Below are 17,477 nucleotides of genomic sequence, written 5' to 3'. Positions count from 1 at the left end.
GTACTTCTTGGCAATGAAGTTTTGGCGCTTCCCATGCGCTTTGAGAACAAAGTCCTTAGGATGCAGGCAAAGGGGGGGGGCAAAGGCTGGGCCCAGGGGCCAGCTCACAGGGCCCTCCAGGCAGGGAGGATGTCCCCAGTGGCGGTTCCTCCTGGCGCCCAGCAGTAGGCCCACCTCATGTCAGGATCAGACAGAGAACACTTTTCATCAATCAATCAATCAAAGCATTTGTATAGCGCGCTACTCACCCGGAGGGTCTCAGGGCGCTTGGGGGGGGCGGGGGGGGGGGGGGGGGGGTCCGCTACTGCTCGAACAGCCAGGTCTTGAGTTGCTTCCTGAAGGAGAGGTGGTCTTGGGTCAGGCGGAGGTCGATGGGGAGGGAGTTCCACGTCTTGGCCGCCAGGTAGGAGAAGGGTCTTCCTCCCGTTGTGGCTCTTCGGGGACCGGTGGCGAGGGCGTGGCTGGTCGATCATAGCTGGCGGGTGGGAGTGTAGAAGGTCAGGCGGTCGTTGAGGTATCTGGGGCCTTGGTTGTGGAGAGCTTTGTGTGTGTGGGTGAGGAGTCAGAACGTGATTCTCTTGCTGATGGGGAGCCAGTGCAGGTCTCTCAGGTGTCCGGAAATGTGGCTGTGTCGGGGGATGTCCAGGATGAGTCGTGCTGAGGCGTTCTGAATGAGCTGGAGTCTTTTCTAAAGTTTGGCTGTGGTTCCGGCGTAGAGGGAGTTACCGTAGTCCAGTCGGCTGGTGACGCGCGCCTGGGTGACAGTCTTCCTGGTTTCGGTGGTGATCCACCGGAAGATCTTCCGTAGCATGCGTAGGATGTTTAAGCATGACGAGGAGACGGCGTTGACTTGTCTGGTCATCGAGAGGGAGTAGTCCAGGATGAAGCCCAGGTTGCGTGCGTGGTCCGTTGATTTGGGTGCGCTGCCCAGGGCAGGGGCCACCAGGAGTCGTCCCAGGCGGAGGGTGATGATCCCAGGATGAGGACTTCCGTCTTATCTGAGTTCAGTTTCAGGCGGCTGTTCATCATCCACTCGGCTACGTCTTTCATCCCTTCGTGTAGGTTGGTTCTGGCGGTTGCGGGGACGTTGGTGAGGGAGAGGATCAGCTGGTTGTCGTCGGCGTAGGAGATGATGTTGAGGTTGTGTTGGCGTGCGATGGCCGCGAGGGGGCTCATGTAGATGCTGAACAGCGAGGGGCTGACCGATGTTCCTTATGGTACGCTGCAGATGACTTCGGTGGCCTCTGATCTGAACGGGGGGAGGCGGACTCTCTGGGTTCTTCCGGCGAGGAAGGAGATGATCCACTCCAGTGCCTTCTCCTGGATTGCGATGTTGCTGAGGCGCTGCACTAGGGTGCGGTGGCAGACCGTGTCGAACGCTGCAGAGAGGTCCAGGAGGATGAGTGCCGCTGTTTCCCCGTTGTCGAGCAGGGCTCGGATGTCGTCGGTGGCTGGGATGAGGGCGGTCTCGGTGCTGTGGTTGGCTCTAAAACTGGACTGCGAGTGGTTCCAGATTTAAGGGGACTGCAGCGAGAGTCTCAGGAGTGACCACTGTGCCTTTAACTAGGCCGGGTCACCCCTCCTGCTGCCGACACCTTCCGACACCTTCCTGCCTGTTGCCGCTGAGCTGAGCGACCCAGCCGCCCGGCTGTGCCGATTTCCCGCGCCGCTGCCTCCCTGCGGCCCCGCCCACCACCAGCCCATAGGCCGCCCCGCTCCCGCCTCCCAGCTGACCCGCCCTCCCGGCTCCAGATTTAAGGGAACTGCAGCGAGAGTCTCAGGAGTGACCACTGTGCCTTTAACTAGGCCGGGTCACCCCTCCTGCTGCCGACACGTTCCTGCCTGCTGCCGCTGAGCCGAGCGACCCAGCGTGAATCATACGACGCATATCACACTTAAAGCTCTTACCAAAAACTCTTGTTCAAGTGATTGTAACTTGTTCTGTAATTGAAGCTTTAAATGATGTACATAATTTCATGTATGCGCCACTTATGCTGTTTTTAAAAGCACTTGCACTTCTCATTTTCACTTCAAACTGTATATAGCACCTTGCACCAAGTGCCACTGGGTTGTCACAAGATCTAATCTTTACAGTGCTGTCTTAACTGTAAATGTATTACCCCTTACCCTTGGTGAATAATACCACCCTTTTCTCAATCCTCTGACTCCTTGTGTTCTGTTCTTAGTAATGCTTGTGGCATACTCCTATTGAAACAGTCTTTTAAATAATACCTGTTGGGACCTGTTCTTGTTTATTTAACTAGGCCGGGTCACCCCTCCTGCTGCCGACACGTTCCTGCCTGCTGCCGCTGAGCCGAGCGACCCAGCCGCCGCTGAGCCGCCCGGCTGTGCCGATTTCCCGCCGCTGCCTACCTGCGGCCCGCCCACCACCAGCCCATTGGCCACCCCGCTCCCGCCTCCCAGCTGACCCGCCCTCCCGGCTCCAGATTTAAGGGGACTGCAGCGAGAGTCTCAGGAGTGACCACTGTGCCTTTAACTAGGCCGGGTCACCCCTCCTGCTGCCGACACCTTCCTGCCTGCTGCCGCTGAGCCGAGCGACCCAGCCGCCGCTGAGCCGCCCGCTGTCTCCCTGCGGCCCCGCCCACCACCAGCCCATTGGCCGCCCCGCTCCCACCTCCCAGCTGACCCACCCTCCCGGCTCCAGATTTATGACGCCCCCAGAGCGACCGCGCAGCGGACGCGCGCAGCGGGAGCGCCGACTGAGCGCCAAAGGTAAGCCCGTCCGCGCCCAGCGTCAGGACCCCTGGCCCCCGCAGACCCCAGCCCACCCGCCGGACGTACGACGCCGCCACCCTCAACGCACTCAACGCCGGCCGATTCCCGGGCTGGTACCGAGCCACCCCGAGACGCACCCACGGACCCTTCTGCTGCAACTCCTGCAAGTTCACCTGCATCCGGGCCTGCACTACTCCAGCACCAACCAAGACCAAGACGAGCAACAGCAGCAGCCACCTGAAATGCATCCTGCTCAACACCCGCTCCGTCCACAGGCACGCCATCGAGATCTGGAACCTGCTCGACACCACAGCCCCAGACGTCGCCTTCTTCACGGAAACCTGGATGAACGCCTCTTCAGCGCCCGACATCGTCATCGCCATCCCAGACGGCTACAAGATCATCCGAAGGGACCGCATCAACCACACCGGAGGAGGCATCGCCATCATCCACAGGAACACCATCCGCATCACGACCAACACCGACGACACCCTCGCACCCGCCGAGCACCTGCACTTCCAGGTCCACATCAACCCCAAGACCACCCTCAGAGGCACCCTCATCTACAGACCCCCGGGACCACGCACACAATTCAGCGAAGACATCGCCGACTTCATCAGCCCGCACGCCCTCTGCTCCGCTGACTACATCCTCCTCGGGGACCTCAACTTCCACCTGGAGAACAACAACGACCGCAACACCACCACCCTGCTGGACAACCTCGCAAACCTGGGACTCAAGCAGCTGGTCACCACCCCCACCCACTACGCCGGACACACACTCGACCCCGTCTTCTCATCCAGCAAGGACATTGCCTTCAGCCACGCCACCGGACTCCACTGGACGGACCACAGCTGCGTCCACTTCAGCTTCGGAAGGACCACGATCCACCAGCAACAGGTTGCACGCAGAAGCTGGAACAAGATCACAGCTGACCAGCTCGCGACCTCCCTGAGCATGAACCCTCCCACCAGCACAACGAACCCAAGCCAGGCGGCCACCAACCTCACCAAGTGGATCAGCGACTGCGCAGACGACCTCGCCCCCCTGAGGACCCCGCCTAGCAGACCCGGTAGCAAGAAAGCCCTATGGTTCACGACTAACTCAAGAGCTCCAAGAAGAACTGCCGAGCCCTCGAGAGAACCTGGCGCAGACACCCAACTCCGGACAACATGGTTGCCCTCAAGCTCGCCACCCGAAAGCACCACCAACTCATCCACGCCACCAAGAAATCCGCATTCAAGGAACGACTGGACAACAACGCACACAACAGCAAGGAACTCTTCAACATCGTCAAAGAGCTCTCCAACCCCAACGCCGGAAACAACAACATCACCCCTTCGCAAGACCTCTGCAACTCCCTCGCCTCCTACTTCCACAACAAGATCGCGGACATACACAACAGCTTCAGCACTCAACCGACGCACGCCACGACCGAACCACCGCCCCCCACCACCACCCTCCGCGCCTGGACTCCGATCAGCACCGAAGACACCGTCCATACGATGAACTCCATCCACTCCGGATCTCTGACCGACCCCTGCCCTCACCACGTCTTCAACAAGTGCGACGCTGTCATCGCACCCCACCTGCGGGACATCATCAACACCTCCTTCGACACCGCTACCTTCCCGGAGAGCTGGAAGCACGCCGAACTCAGCGCCCTACTCGAAGCCATCAGCCGACCCCACCGACCTCAAGAACTACTGCCCCATCTCGCTCCTCCCGTTTCCTGCAAAAGTCATCGAGAAGACCGTCAACAAGCAGCTGGCCGCCTTCCTCGAGACAAACGGATCCCTCGACCCCTCGCAGTCTGGCTTCCGGGCCAACCACAGCACTGAGACCGCCCTGATCGCAGCCACCGATGACATCCGAGCTCTGCTCGACAACGGAGAAACAGCGGCCCTCATCCTCCTAGACCTCTCCGCGGCCTTCGACACTGTCTGCCACCGTACCCTAGTACAGCGCCTCAGCAACATCGGAGTCCAGGAGAAGGCACTTGAGTGGATCATCTCCTTCCTCGCCGGAAGGACACAGAGAGTCCGCCTCCCTCCGTTCAGATCTGAAGCCACCGAAGTCATCTGCGGCGTTCCTCAAGGCTCCTCGCTCAGTCCAACCCTCTTCAACGTCTACATGAGCCCCCTCGCAGACATCGCACGCCAGCACAACCTCAACATCATCTCCTACACCGACGACACCCAGCTGATCCTCTCCCTCACCAACGACCCCGCCACCGCCAGAGCCAACCTACACGAAGGGATGAAAGAGGTAGCCGAATGGATGAAGAACAGCCGCCTGAAACTGAACTCGGACAAGACGGAAGTCCTCATCCTGGGATCCTCACCCTCGCCTGGGACGACTCCTGGTGGCCCCCCGCCCTAGGCAGCGCACCCAAACCAACAGACCACGCACGCAACCTGGGCTTCATCCTGGACTCCTCCCTCTCCATGACCAGACAAGTCAACGCTGTCTCCTCGTCGTGCTTCAACATCCTGCGCATGCTACGTAAGATCTTCCGGTGGATCCCCACCGAGACCAGGAAGACGGTCACCCAGGCCCTCGTCACCAGCCGTCTGGACTACGGCAACTCCCTCTACGCAGGAACCACCGCCAAACTCCAGAAGAGACTCCAGCGGATCCAGAACGCCTCAGCAGGACTCATCCTGGACATCCCCCGTCGCAGCCACATCTCTGGACACCTGAGAGACCTGCACTGGCTCCCGGTCAACAAGAGAATCACCTTCCGACTCCTCACGCATGCACACAAAGCCCTACACAACCAAGGCCCAGGATACCTCAACAGCCACCTCAACTTCTACACTCCCAAACGCCAGCTTCGATCAACCGGCCACGCCCTCGCCGCCGTCCCCCGCATCCGAAGAGCCACCACAGGGGGACAGTCCTTCTCCTACCTCGCCGCCAAGACATGGAACTCCCTCCCGACCCACCTCCGCCTGACCCAGGACCACCTCGCCTTCAGGAAGCAACTCAAGACCTGGCTGTTCGAGCAGTAGCGGACCCCCCTCCCCTAGCGCCTTGAGACCCTCTGGGTGAGTAGTGCGCTATATAAATGCTTTGATTGATTGATTGATTGATTGATACAAGGTGTAGCACTATCCATGGCCCCAAAGAGAGGAAAACTCATAGGTAGTCGGGAAACTATATTTCTGTTCTAGTGAGCATGAATACAGAACCTCATTAAATATAGGGGTAGGATATTAAGACCAATCACACAGTCGTTTCATCTACTCAACGAATGCCAGGGTATATCATCATTCAATCCATGAAGATGGCTCTTGAGAATGAATACCCATTTCTGCTCTCGTACAAACAGTGCTCTGTTTACATCTGATGGCTGTGGCCCTAGGTAGGGTCTTTCAATCACTGTCCATCTCAGGTCCTCTGCAGTGTGACCCGCCTCAATAAAATGAGTAGTGAGCCACGTATTAGACCTGCCAAATCTAATCGTGCTACGATGTTCAGTTATGCGGGCCTTCACCTTCCTGTTGGTCATTCCTACGTATTGTTTAGTACACAGGCAAGTAATCAAGTAGATCACTCCCTGTGAGTTACAATGTGTGTGTCCTCTCTGTTCCCATGGTGTAGGTAACCCCAGATCAATACTTTTAGTGTCTGAGATAAGGTGGCATACACTGCATGAGCCACATCTAAAGAGCTCCACCCCCCTGACGTCAGTTCGAGTTTAATTTACCAATAAACTGGGTGAGTGTGTAAATAACATGATGTGGAGTGTTTCTCACCTGGGTTAGAGACCTACCTAGGGTTCATAATATGACGTGATCTAATCATCATTCAAGTCTCTTCAAACTATGCATTTAATACACTTGCACTCATTGACCCAGCAAGCACCTCTCTGGCAGGGCTTTTGGCTTAAGGAGGCGGGAGCGTTGGAGGGGTTCAGGGGATGGGATCGGTATATCACACTTGGGAGATGTGTGGGTGGGGAACCACATACTTTCATTCTAAGACCTACAGACCCGCTTCACCCTTCACAATTTTATAGATATCTGCAGTTACGTCACACCCTTGTCCCATACCCATCGACAGGCACTACACTTCCAGAGTTTAGTCCAATGGAAGCACAGATCATGATGCGGGACTTAGGGAAGAGTGGGGTGCCATGGCCTTGTCCCATACCCATCGACAGGCACTACACTTCCAGAGTTTAGTCCAATGGAAGCACAGATCATGATGGGGGACTTGGGGAAGAGTGGGGTGCCATGGATATACCGCTCTTTAATCAACAACGCTTGATTCGCTCAAGACACCGATGGGAGACGTGGCTGGGTCCCCTCGTGGACGAGGACTGGTGTGATGCCTCAATGGCTCCCAAAACCATTACAACCTCAGCCAAGCTTTGCCTAGTCCCGCTACATTATCTGTATAGCGCTTACCTCACCCCTGACCACCTCCACAAGGCTGGCCTGCCACCCTCTCCATCTTGCACGCGCTGTGGGTTAGAACCGGACATTTTTTTATCATATGGTGTGAACTTGACCCCATCTCACCCCTTATTGGGAAGCACTGGAATCTGAGTTTACAGGTGCCCCAGGTTGCGAGGTGCCACACAACCCCTTGAACCTCCTCCTAAGAGTCATGGACGGTCTAGAAGGATCCAGAGCAAACAAACTCATCCTGCGTACCGCCACAATAGTGGCCAACAAGATGTTGCAGTGGCATGGAAAAAGTCTGCCCCCCACCCCACCCTGAGTGTAACCAAATGGGGCAAAAGCGTAGACGGTGCGCAGAGCAAGAAAAGTCACTGTTCGAAGCTAGAGGATGTCCAGCCAAACACTAAAAGGTTTCGTGCAAATGGTTGAACCAATTGAGTTGAAGGGGTCTTGTCTTTTCTTGGATTCAGATTGTATATGATAATGTGTTATGGTGTGGCTCTAAATGTATGCTCGTGCATGACAGATATAATAGTCAACCACCATACTAAATTGCAAATGCTTACATGTGCTGTACTGTTTTCTTTGTTTATTCAAAAATTGATTATAAAAAAAAACAGATATCAAGAATGAAGAAAGCGGGTCATAAGCGACATGGGCAAAAACAGTTGATAATAGACTGGGACATTTTGGGGGTAACTCATCCTTCATCCAAATGTGGCAAATATTTGACTAAACCCCTGCCCTTTGATTGCACAGGTAGACCAGTAATCAATGTCACAGGATCAGTATTTAGCAACGACAAATGGCACACTGGAGCCAATGAAAATAGCTTGCTGTCAATAAGTTGAGCTATTGCCTGAAGCTTAGATCTGATCTTCCTCCAGACTTAGAAAACCATGAGTGCTAAAGCGCAGAGGCTACAAAAATAGGTTACCACAATCTCCATCTGCTAAAGGAATGAGCCATGATACACCAATCACATACGAGCCTGCTTCCTCTGAAGCTCTGCAGTTTCTTACACCTCTAGCTTGAACAAGTACATAGGAAGAAATATCAGGTGCACATCCTGCCCTAGTACATACTGATCCACATGTGCACGCTTCTGCACAGATCACATCTACAAGTCAGATAGCTGTTCATTCGCTTCTGCAGAAACCGCAGCTTCACACCTAACCAGTTAGATGGCTTGGTGAAAAAGACCACATACAAAAGGTCAGATAAACTTGGCCAATCGGTGCTGTGCAGTATATAACAAAGCACTGCGCAGTCAGATAAATATATCTTTGCTCTGCTCAAAGTCCAAGCACCGAAACCCACATAGGGGGTTTTCATTCTTATCATGTGAGGCTAGGCCTGCATGCGCTTCTGTTTTTGAGAAATTGCTACATCTACTGATGCTACCTTGTATGTTATGGGTGAACATTGCTTACGTTAGTGATGAACGTGTAACCTTTTTCTTTGTGGTTTGGAAGAATAAATAGAGCTGCTTCTGAGCTAAAACTCCAAACCTCACGTTGCATCTCCTTGGAGGTGAACTGATCTCTCCTCCACTGACTGATTTTCACTGCAGAATTGTAATAAAGGAGTAGTTTCTGTCCTGTAACTCCAGTTCTGTAGTAGGGGTATCTCTGTTATAGTCATAATCTAGTGAATAGTCCCGCCCATTTGCGTGGACCCCGTAGCAATAAAATAAAATCTTTTAAGGTGTTGAAAAATGCAGAACTGCACAGACACCTAAGAGAGAATTAAAGACAGATAATGCAGCCTATATCCACAGGCTACACTGTCCAGTACTTCAACTAGAAATTCCACCAAAAATCCACAAACAGCAAAGCCTGTCCAGATTTCCCTTGCTTTAACAGCAAAAACCCTCTGGAATGATAGAGAGGAAGACATGGACAGACAAGCCCCATAGGCTGCCATTATGTGGCTCAGAACAGGATACTGTGCCTTTAAGAGAACATTCCAGAACTTCACAGTATGCCAGAATGCACTGCAGGTCCCTTTTACTTTTCAGTTCTTTTTGAAGGCGTAACACGCCTGACCTGTAGCATTCCTTACATGAATATCTCTCTCCACCGGGGAGGAGGGCGGGCGCGTATGACTATAAAAGAGATACCCCTACTACAGAACTGGAGTTACAGGACAGAAACTACTCCTTCTGTAGTAGGGGGATCTCTGTGTATAGTCATAATCTAGTGAATAGAATGGCAAGCCCATCCCCACACCAAAGCGGCGGTGGAGAAAAGAGTAATAACACCACTACTGTGCGAACAGATTTCGCAGCGAAGCCTGCCCAACCTGAGCGTCTGCCCTGGCATCAGTGTTCAGGCAGTAATGCTTAGCAAAGGTATGGACCAACTTCCAAGTGGCCGCCTTGCAGATTTCTGCAATTGGAACATTACGGAGCAAAGCAGTTGTGGCAGCTTTGCCCCTGGTGGAATGAGCCTTAGGTTTACCCCCTAAGGTCTAATTAGCCTTTTGGTAACACAATTGTATACAGGACACAATCCACCTCGAGATGGACTGTTTACAGGTAGCAAGACCCGTCCTTACTGATCCATAATTGATAAACAATTGGTCTGACCTACGAATATCCTTGGTTTTATCCAGATAAAATTTCAACACCCTCCTAACATCCAGGGAATGCAGGGACTTTTCCGCTGGAGAGGAAGGATTCTGAAAAAAGGTAGGCAAAGTTATGGTATGGTTAACATGAAAATCAGATATGACCTTTGGAAGAAACTTAGGGTGAGTACGCATAACAACCGTAGCAGCATGAAATACAGTATAAGGTTCTTGGCAACACAACGCCTGAATTTCACTCACCCTGCGGGCCGATGTAATGTCCACGAGGAACACCGCCTTCCAGGACAGGTGCTGGAACGAAGCCTTATGAATAGGTTCAAAAGGCTCCTTCATCAGTCTGGACAGCACCACATTCAATTACCATGAAGGCGAAGGAAGCCGGACAGGAGGGAACACTTTCTTCAAGCCTTTCAAAAAATCTTTGATCACAGGGATCTGAAAGAAGGAAGTCTGTGAAGGGCATTTCCTGTAGGCAGTCACCGCAGCCAGATGAACCTTAATGGAACGGACATTAAGGCCAGACTGCGCCAAATGTAAAAGATATGTAAGGATGACATCTTCCTTACACGTCGTTGGGTCATAGTTCTTGGACTGGCACCGGATGCAAAACCTCTTCCACTTGTAAGCATAAGAAGTCCTAGTGGAAGGTCGCTTAGCCTCCTTCAGTATGTCCATGCAATCATCCGGTAGATTCAAATGGCCATATTGCACTATCTCAGGAGCCATGCCGCCAAACTCAAAGACGAGTGGTTGGGGTGCAACATCTGTCCCCGAACTTCGTAAGAAGGTCCGGCCTGCACGGCAGCCGTATGTGAGGAAGGAGAGACCGGTGAAGCAGGTCCGTGAACCACCACTGCCTGGGCCATTCCGGGGCAATCAGGATCATCTGCGCCCTGGACCGGGACAGCTTGATGAGCACCAACGGAATCAGGGGAATGGGTGGAAAAGCGTACAAAAAGTTGTTCGACCAGTTGATCCATAACGCATTCCCCAGCGTCCCCGGCTGGTAGTACCTGGAGGCAAAGTCTCTGCATTTGCTGTTTTCGGCAGTGGCGAACAGATCTACGTCTGGAGTCCCCCACCATGCGAAGACTTCTCCTAGTACTTCGTTGTTTATGACCCATTCGTGGTTTTTCTGAAGCAGTCTGCTCAGTGCGTCTTCCTGAACATTCTGCACACCTGGCAGATGGGTAGCCGTTATCGTCAGTCCCCTGGCCAGAAGCCAGTGCCAGATCGCCTGCGCCTCCTGCGACAGAGTGCGCGATCTCGAAACCCCCCCCCCCTGCTTGTTGAGGTAGTACATCGTGGTCGTGTTGTCCGTCTGAACAAGCAGAGAGTTGGTCCGGAAGGACGGATGAAAGGCCTTCAGCGCCAAGTGAACAGCTCTGAGTTCCAGGAAATTGATGTGGTACGTGGACTCCATCGGGGACCACGTCCCTTGAATCTGTAAGTCTCCGGAGTGCGCCCCCCAACCGTGGAGCGACGCATCCGTCACGATAGTCTGCGTGGGAATGTCCTTGTGGAAGGGAACCCCTCTGAGGAGATTCTCCGCTGAACACCACCACTTCAGAGACTGAAGAGCATGCAGGGACAGTCGTATCTTGTCGTCCCACGACCCTTTCCTCTGATCCCACTGATCCTCCAAGCACTCCTGCAATGGTCTCATGTTCAGCCGTGCGTGTGGCGTGAGGAAGATACAAGAGTAGAGAAGACACCGTCCTCACTGTTGTAGATGGAGCCGTCATAAGAGCCTGAGCCTTCCGAAGGAGTGATAATCGTCTCTCCTCCGAAGGAGACACGCTTGCTGACAGCGTATTGATGGAGGCTCCCAAGTAGTGTATGCACTGGACCGGAGTCGGGACAGACTTGGACATGTTGATTTGCAACCCCAGCTTGTTCAAGAGAACGCACGTCTTCTGGAAGTGCGCTTGAGCTTCCGAGAAGGAGGATGCCTTGATCAACCAATCGTCCAGGTACGGGTAGACAAACACCTTGTTCTTCCTTAGGTGCGCGGCTACCACTGCCATGCACTTCGAGAATGTTCTGGGCGCAAACTTCAGTCCGAATGGCAGTACCGTGTACTGATAATGATTGGCGCCGACTAGGAATCGCTGGAACTTCCTGCGCTTGTGTGCAATGGGCACATGGAAGTACGCATTCTGTAGGTCTATGGCACACAGCCAGTCTCCCTGTTGCAGCTGAGGATAAATCTGATGCAATGACAGCATGCAAAACTTCTCTCTGCGAATCCACTTGTTTGCTTGTCGCAAATCCAGAATGGGCCTGAACTCGTTCTTGTTCTTCTTGCGAACCAGGAAGAACCGGGAGTACAACCCTCTTCCTCTTTCAGACAGAGGTACGTCTTCTATCGCCCTTTTCCTTAACAGGATATTGGCCTCCGCCTGGAGCTCACGCAGCTGAAACTGCGAGCTGACCGGAGGAATTGATGGAGACGGGCTGGTGAATCGAAGCCTGTATCCAGTGCAAACAATATTCAGCACCCACTTGTCCTTAGTAATTATTCTCCACTCTGCCAGAAAAAATTGAACGCTTCTCCCCACCGGAGCGGGTAACGGATGTAGGGGAAGTAACCGCTCAGGGTCGAGACCCAGCCGGGCCTTTGTTCGCTGTAGAGGACTGCTGGCCTCCTCTACCCTTCTGGCGCTTCTGGAAGGGTCTCCAGAACTGCTGCTGCTGTCCCGAAGCCTGTCCTCGCCCTCTGCCCTGTGCCCCAAACCGTCTCTGGAACGGGCGGTAGGCCTATTTTTCTTTGGGCTTCTCCAAGCCCACAGCCGTCAGAGTCTCAGCCTCCGCTTTCATGCGGGCCATCTCATCGTCCGCGTGCTTGCCAAAAAGGGTCTCCCCTGAGAAGGGCAAATTGGCCACCCGCTGCTGGGCTTCCGGCTTGAGTGATGTGAGCCTGAGCCAAGTATAGCGTCGCTGGTTGATCCCATGACAGTACCCATGGGCCGCCAACAGAGATATTAGCCGCCGCGCTGATGACCTGGTTCGAAACCAGCATCCCTTCCTTCAGGATCTCCAGGAAATCCTCCTCCTTGTCTCGTGGCAAGAGTTCCGCGAACTGCTGGAGGGATTCCCACAGGGCACGATCATACCGCCCTAGCAGAGCCGCATCGCTAGAAGCCTTCATGGCCGTAGATGTCGTCCCACAGGCCTTCCTGCCAGCGGAATCGATCCATCGGCTCTCCTTATCAGGAGGCACGGTGGAAGACGGGGAGGTAGAATGTTGTTTCCTGGCGGCTGTCATGTGAACGGAGTCCGGAATCGGGTCCATCCGTAGAAAAGCAAGGTCGGAATCCGGAGCCCTGTACTTCTTAAGAAGCCGGGATGGAGCGGCTTTCGTCACTGCAGGCGTGAGGAACAGTTCCTCTGCGGGCTCTACCAACCCTGGTACGAGCGGCAGTAAAGGGCGAGACCAGTGTTTATTATGAAGTGTCTCAAAAATCATGGACGTCGTAGGTGTTGGAGCCGTCACCGTGATTCCCAATTTCGCTGCACCCCTCAGGAGAACATCCTGGAACGTGCTGATGTCATCCACGGGAGACGCTCTCGTCCCCGGGGACTCAGACAACGTCGGGGAGTAGGTCCTGGTAGAGTCCGTGCGAGATCGTGATCCTCGCCTCCTGTGGCGTCGTCTGGACCTCGTGGAGGACCTGTGGCGACTGCGCGATCTCCCTCTCCGTCCGGAGCGGGATCGCGACCTCCTTGGCTTCGGCCGTCCCACCAGTTCCACCGGGGCGGGCGACTAAGGCTTGGCTGGGGCCTTCGGCCGAGGGGTCCCCTTAGGGGGAGTCGGATATCGCGGCAGCGATACTGTCCTCGGAGGAACTGGAGGAGGCTTGTCAGCCGGCAGCTGAGGTTGAGGGTGAGGCTGCGGTTGAGGAGGAGGAAGAGGAAGTGGTGAAAGTGGAAGTGGGGGTGGGAGCCCGCGGAGGAAGTTCTCTCGGTAACGGAGGAGGAGGAGGCGTAACTGTCTTCGGCCAACAGGGGTATATACTACAGAGTACACCGAGCACGGTGACCCGCCCTCCTTAATAGGCTGGGACTTAGGAGAGTCTTCCATAAGCACTTGCCGCATACTAGACGGACTCCTGGCGCCAGAACTCATTCTGCGCCCTCTCGGCGTCGAAGAACGGAGACCCGATGGCGAGCGCCGTCCCCTCGACGGCGAGCTGCGCCTCCTCGACGGCGAGCGCCTCTCCCTCGGCGGCGAATGACTTAGCTTCGATGGTGATCTCCTTCGCCTCGACAGCCATCTCCTTCGCCTCAACGGCGACCTCCTTCGCCTTGACGGCGATCTTCGCCTTGACGGCAATCGTCAAGGATCCCCTCGACGGCGAACGGCGACGCCGGGCCACTCGACGTTGATAACTCGACTCCGACTAAATCGTCACTGGAGACCTCGACGGCGGTCTGTTCAGATCCTTCGACACCGAACGTCGACGCCGCTTCGACCCAGAGCCCTGGGGAGACGGGGAACAGACTGCAGTCATCCCTCTCGACGCCGTAGTCGGTGCAATCGACACAGACGGAGAATGGGGACGCTTGCTGGTCTTCCTGCCCCTGGGGAGCCCCCCAGAGGCCTCAGCATGGGCAGAGGAAGCCCCTCCAGACCCACCTTGTGCCTTCAGTCTTCTGTCTTCGAGGCCTTGAAGCCTGATCTTCATCCTATCCCTCAGGGGCCTGCTAGAGAAACCCTGGCAGATGTCACACTCTTCTGGGACATGAGATGAAGGAAGGCAGATGATACACACCTCATGTGGATCTGACTTGGCCTTCTTCCTGGAGCACTCCGGGCATTTGTCGAATAATGCAGGCATAATGACAAATAAGAGTGCACCAAAAGACAAAACGGGAAGAAACGCCAAAGTACTTCAAGTAAAGCACTCAAATAACTTGAAAAAGTGAAAAAATCACCAATAAACCCTTGAAAAGGGAGAGCTCAGTGCTCCAGGGTCCTGCTTGCAGGAGCCGGAAAAAAGAACTGAAAGTAAAAAGGGACCTGCAGTGCATTCTGGGATACTGTGAAGTTCTTTAAAGTTCTCTTAAAGGCACAGTATCCTGTTCGGAGCCACATAATGGCAGCCCATGGGGCTTGTCTGTCCATGTCTTCCTCTCTATCATTCCAGAGGGTTTTTGCTGTTAAAGCAAGGGAAATCTGGACAGGCTTTGCTGTTTGTGGATTTTTGGTGGAATTTCTAGTTGAAGTACTGGACAGTGTAGCCCGTGGATATAGGCTGCATTATCTGTCTTTAATTCTCTCTTAGGTGTCTGTGCATTTCTGCATTTTTCGACACCGTAAGAGATTATTTTTGATTGCTCCGGGTCCACGCACATGGGTGGGACTATTCACTAGATTATGACTATACACAGAGATCCGCTACTACAGAACCCATTTTATATTGTAAACTTGTTTTTCTTGGTGTTTGTTCAACAGAGATTTTTCCCTCCAACACAATACACGGAATGGCAGCTATCTATATTTGACTTTTTAAATAGGCCATCCCATGGTTGATCATTAATGCGCAAAACTGTTAAGGAACATTAGGACCTGTTACATAAAGGAAACCTTACTAGAGGAACATTACATTTATAAAACAAGTCACTCATCACAATCAGCAAACAAAAGGTCTAATTTCAGGAAAAACCTGTTTGCAATATTAAATATCTTGTAAATTAAGTGATTATGTTATTAAAATTAATTTCCACAACCTAAAATTCCATAAGTCAAAGAAGAAAAAATTAGAAGTATAGCCATACAAATGTATCAAAAAAGAAATGTTTGCTATTGAAGGTCAGCAAATATCTTAAGACACTCAATTGACATAAATAATGCACCCTTTGAGATTTTACTAGATACAAACACGAAGCAGTCCCCATTCAAAGATAGAGCACTTTGGTTTATTGTACAAAAATGCCTAAAGGCAGCAAATTCATGAATGTCTAGGCTCTCTCAAAGCCAATTGTCCTGTAATAACATTATTTTGAGCTAAAATATATACCATCAGCTGAAGTGATCAAAACCATGAATTCCAAACAAAGAAGCAAGACTATCAACAGCTTCCATCATAAGGCACACAAAATAATTGAATTAAAAAAGCACATTTGGAAACTGCTTGTAGGCGACAAGAGAGCACATCTGTGTAAGTAGTCTAGAGTTATTGTTTATTTTCATTACACTTCGTGCCGTTTTTCTTTATCTTGCACAGCAGATAATGAAGAATTTTTCAATAATGCAGATGGATCCTAAAAATGACTTTATGGCTTGGATCATAACTACTCACTTGTTATGAAATTCAAACAGTTCTTGCATATTTCCGAAGATAATATTTTCCTTGTTTAAAATACCAGGTGGGATTTCTTCAACACCACTTGTCATTTCCCATAAGTATGTCTAAGCAGGGAGAGAGGAATAGTTGTTATTCTTAAAAATAAATACAATACAAATGAAACAAAATAAATCTATTGGTGAACATTGTGAGAAGTTGGCCTGGTATATGATGTTCACTATTCTAGTGAGAACCGTGCACCAGTCCAAACAACCCTTATGGTGATGGTTGTAAAGTCAATCTTATAGACCAGCTATCCTAGTGGTAGCATGGACAAAGCAGTCTTAGGCTAAAACTTCAGAGAGCATGTGAAGCAAGCTGTTTTACCATATGTAAACCCTTGAATACCAGATAAAAGGACACCACACAGGTTATATATAAAATATATATGTATTTATTACTAACACAACCCCTCTGAACTCTTTATGAGGTCAGAGGACAAAGCACATAACAAGTTACTTAATTATCATACAATAAGTTGCACAAAATACAGTTGAGCCCTAGGGGCATTGTAAACCATATACTAAAATAGTGGTATAAGAACCACGTCACGAACAGGGAGTACGCCTAAGCATGAGCGAATTTTGCGGATCTCGCGTTCGCGAATTTTGCGGATTTGCGGATTCGCAATCCGCAAAATCCGCGAATTCCCGCGAATTTGCGGATTTTTTTTTTTTGTGTGTTCGCCCGTGTTTCTGCCAGTTTGCGAGGGTTTTGTACACTTTCGCAAATTGCGAACTTACCTGTCGGGTCGCAAGTTTCGCGAACTTGTTGTTTCTACGTGTCCAGCCTGTTTGGGACACTCTTCTTCATCACTGCCACTCTCTGTCACCACTGCCACTCTCTGACTACTCATGCCACCCTCTGGCCCACCCATGCCACCCTCTGTTTCATCACCACACCCTCTGGTTGTCCAGTGTACATTATTTTCGGCAAAGCAAAGCACACCTTCCCTGCCTCAAGTGACCTGAATTAATTTGGGGCTGATTCATGTGTCACAGAATATTTTTTTAGCTGGCACCTGCTTCCTTAGTGCGCCCTGATTAGTGATCTTTTGCACTTGCTAAGTGCTTTCATTGTTGCAAAATTAGTTACAACACCTGCCCTGCCCCAACTGACAATAATGAATTAGGGGCTGATTAATGGATTTTAACTTCCAGCCTGGCTCCTGCTTGTCTCCCTTAGCTGTAATTCAGGACCTTTGTGGCATATGTGTAACTATTCTGAGGTTCAGAGCAGGGTCACATACTAGTTTCAACTGGCAACTGAACTCTGGAGGGGCCCCTCAGGAAGCACTCCAGGAAATGGCTACTAATGATGAGCCTGAACTTTTGAACCTGGTAAGTAGTTACTTTCAGTTTTGCTAAGATCGTATTTCTGCAATTTT

At 52.1% G+C, this 17,477-nt stretch overlaps 1 protein-coding gene across 1 annotated transcript in view; it reads right to left on the bottom strand.

The window, feature by feature from the left end:
- Positions 1 to 17,477, bottom strand: part of TRIO (trio Rho guanine nucleotide exchange factor) — a 5,246,815-nt gene that overhangs the window by 2,525,431 nt on the left and 2,703,907 nt on the right. The window contains exon 25 of the mRNA XM_086965300.1: positions 16,046 to 16,155. Within this exon, the coding sequence (XP_086821426.1) occupies positions 16,046 to 16,155 (110 nt within the window). The remainder of the gene's footprint in view (positions 1 to 16,045; positions 16,156 to 17,477) is intronic.

This window comes from Lissotriton vulgaris, chromosome 4_1, assembly GCF_964263255.1.
Source record: "Lissotriton vulgaris chromosome 4_1, aLisVul1.2, whole genome shotgun sequence".
Lineage (NCBI taxonomy): Eukaryota > Metazoa > Chordata > Amphibia > Caudata > Salamandridae > Lissotriton > Lissotriton vulgaris.
This window is presented reverse-complemented; position numbering and strand designations above follow the sequence as displayed.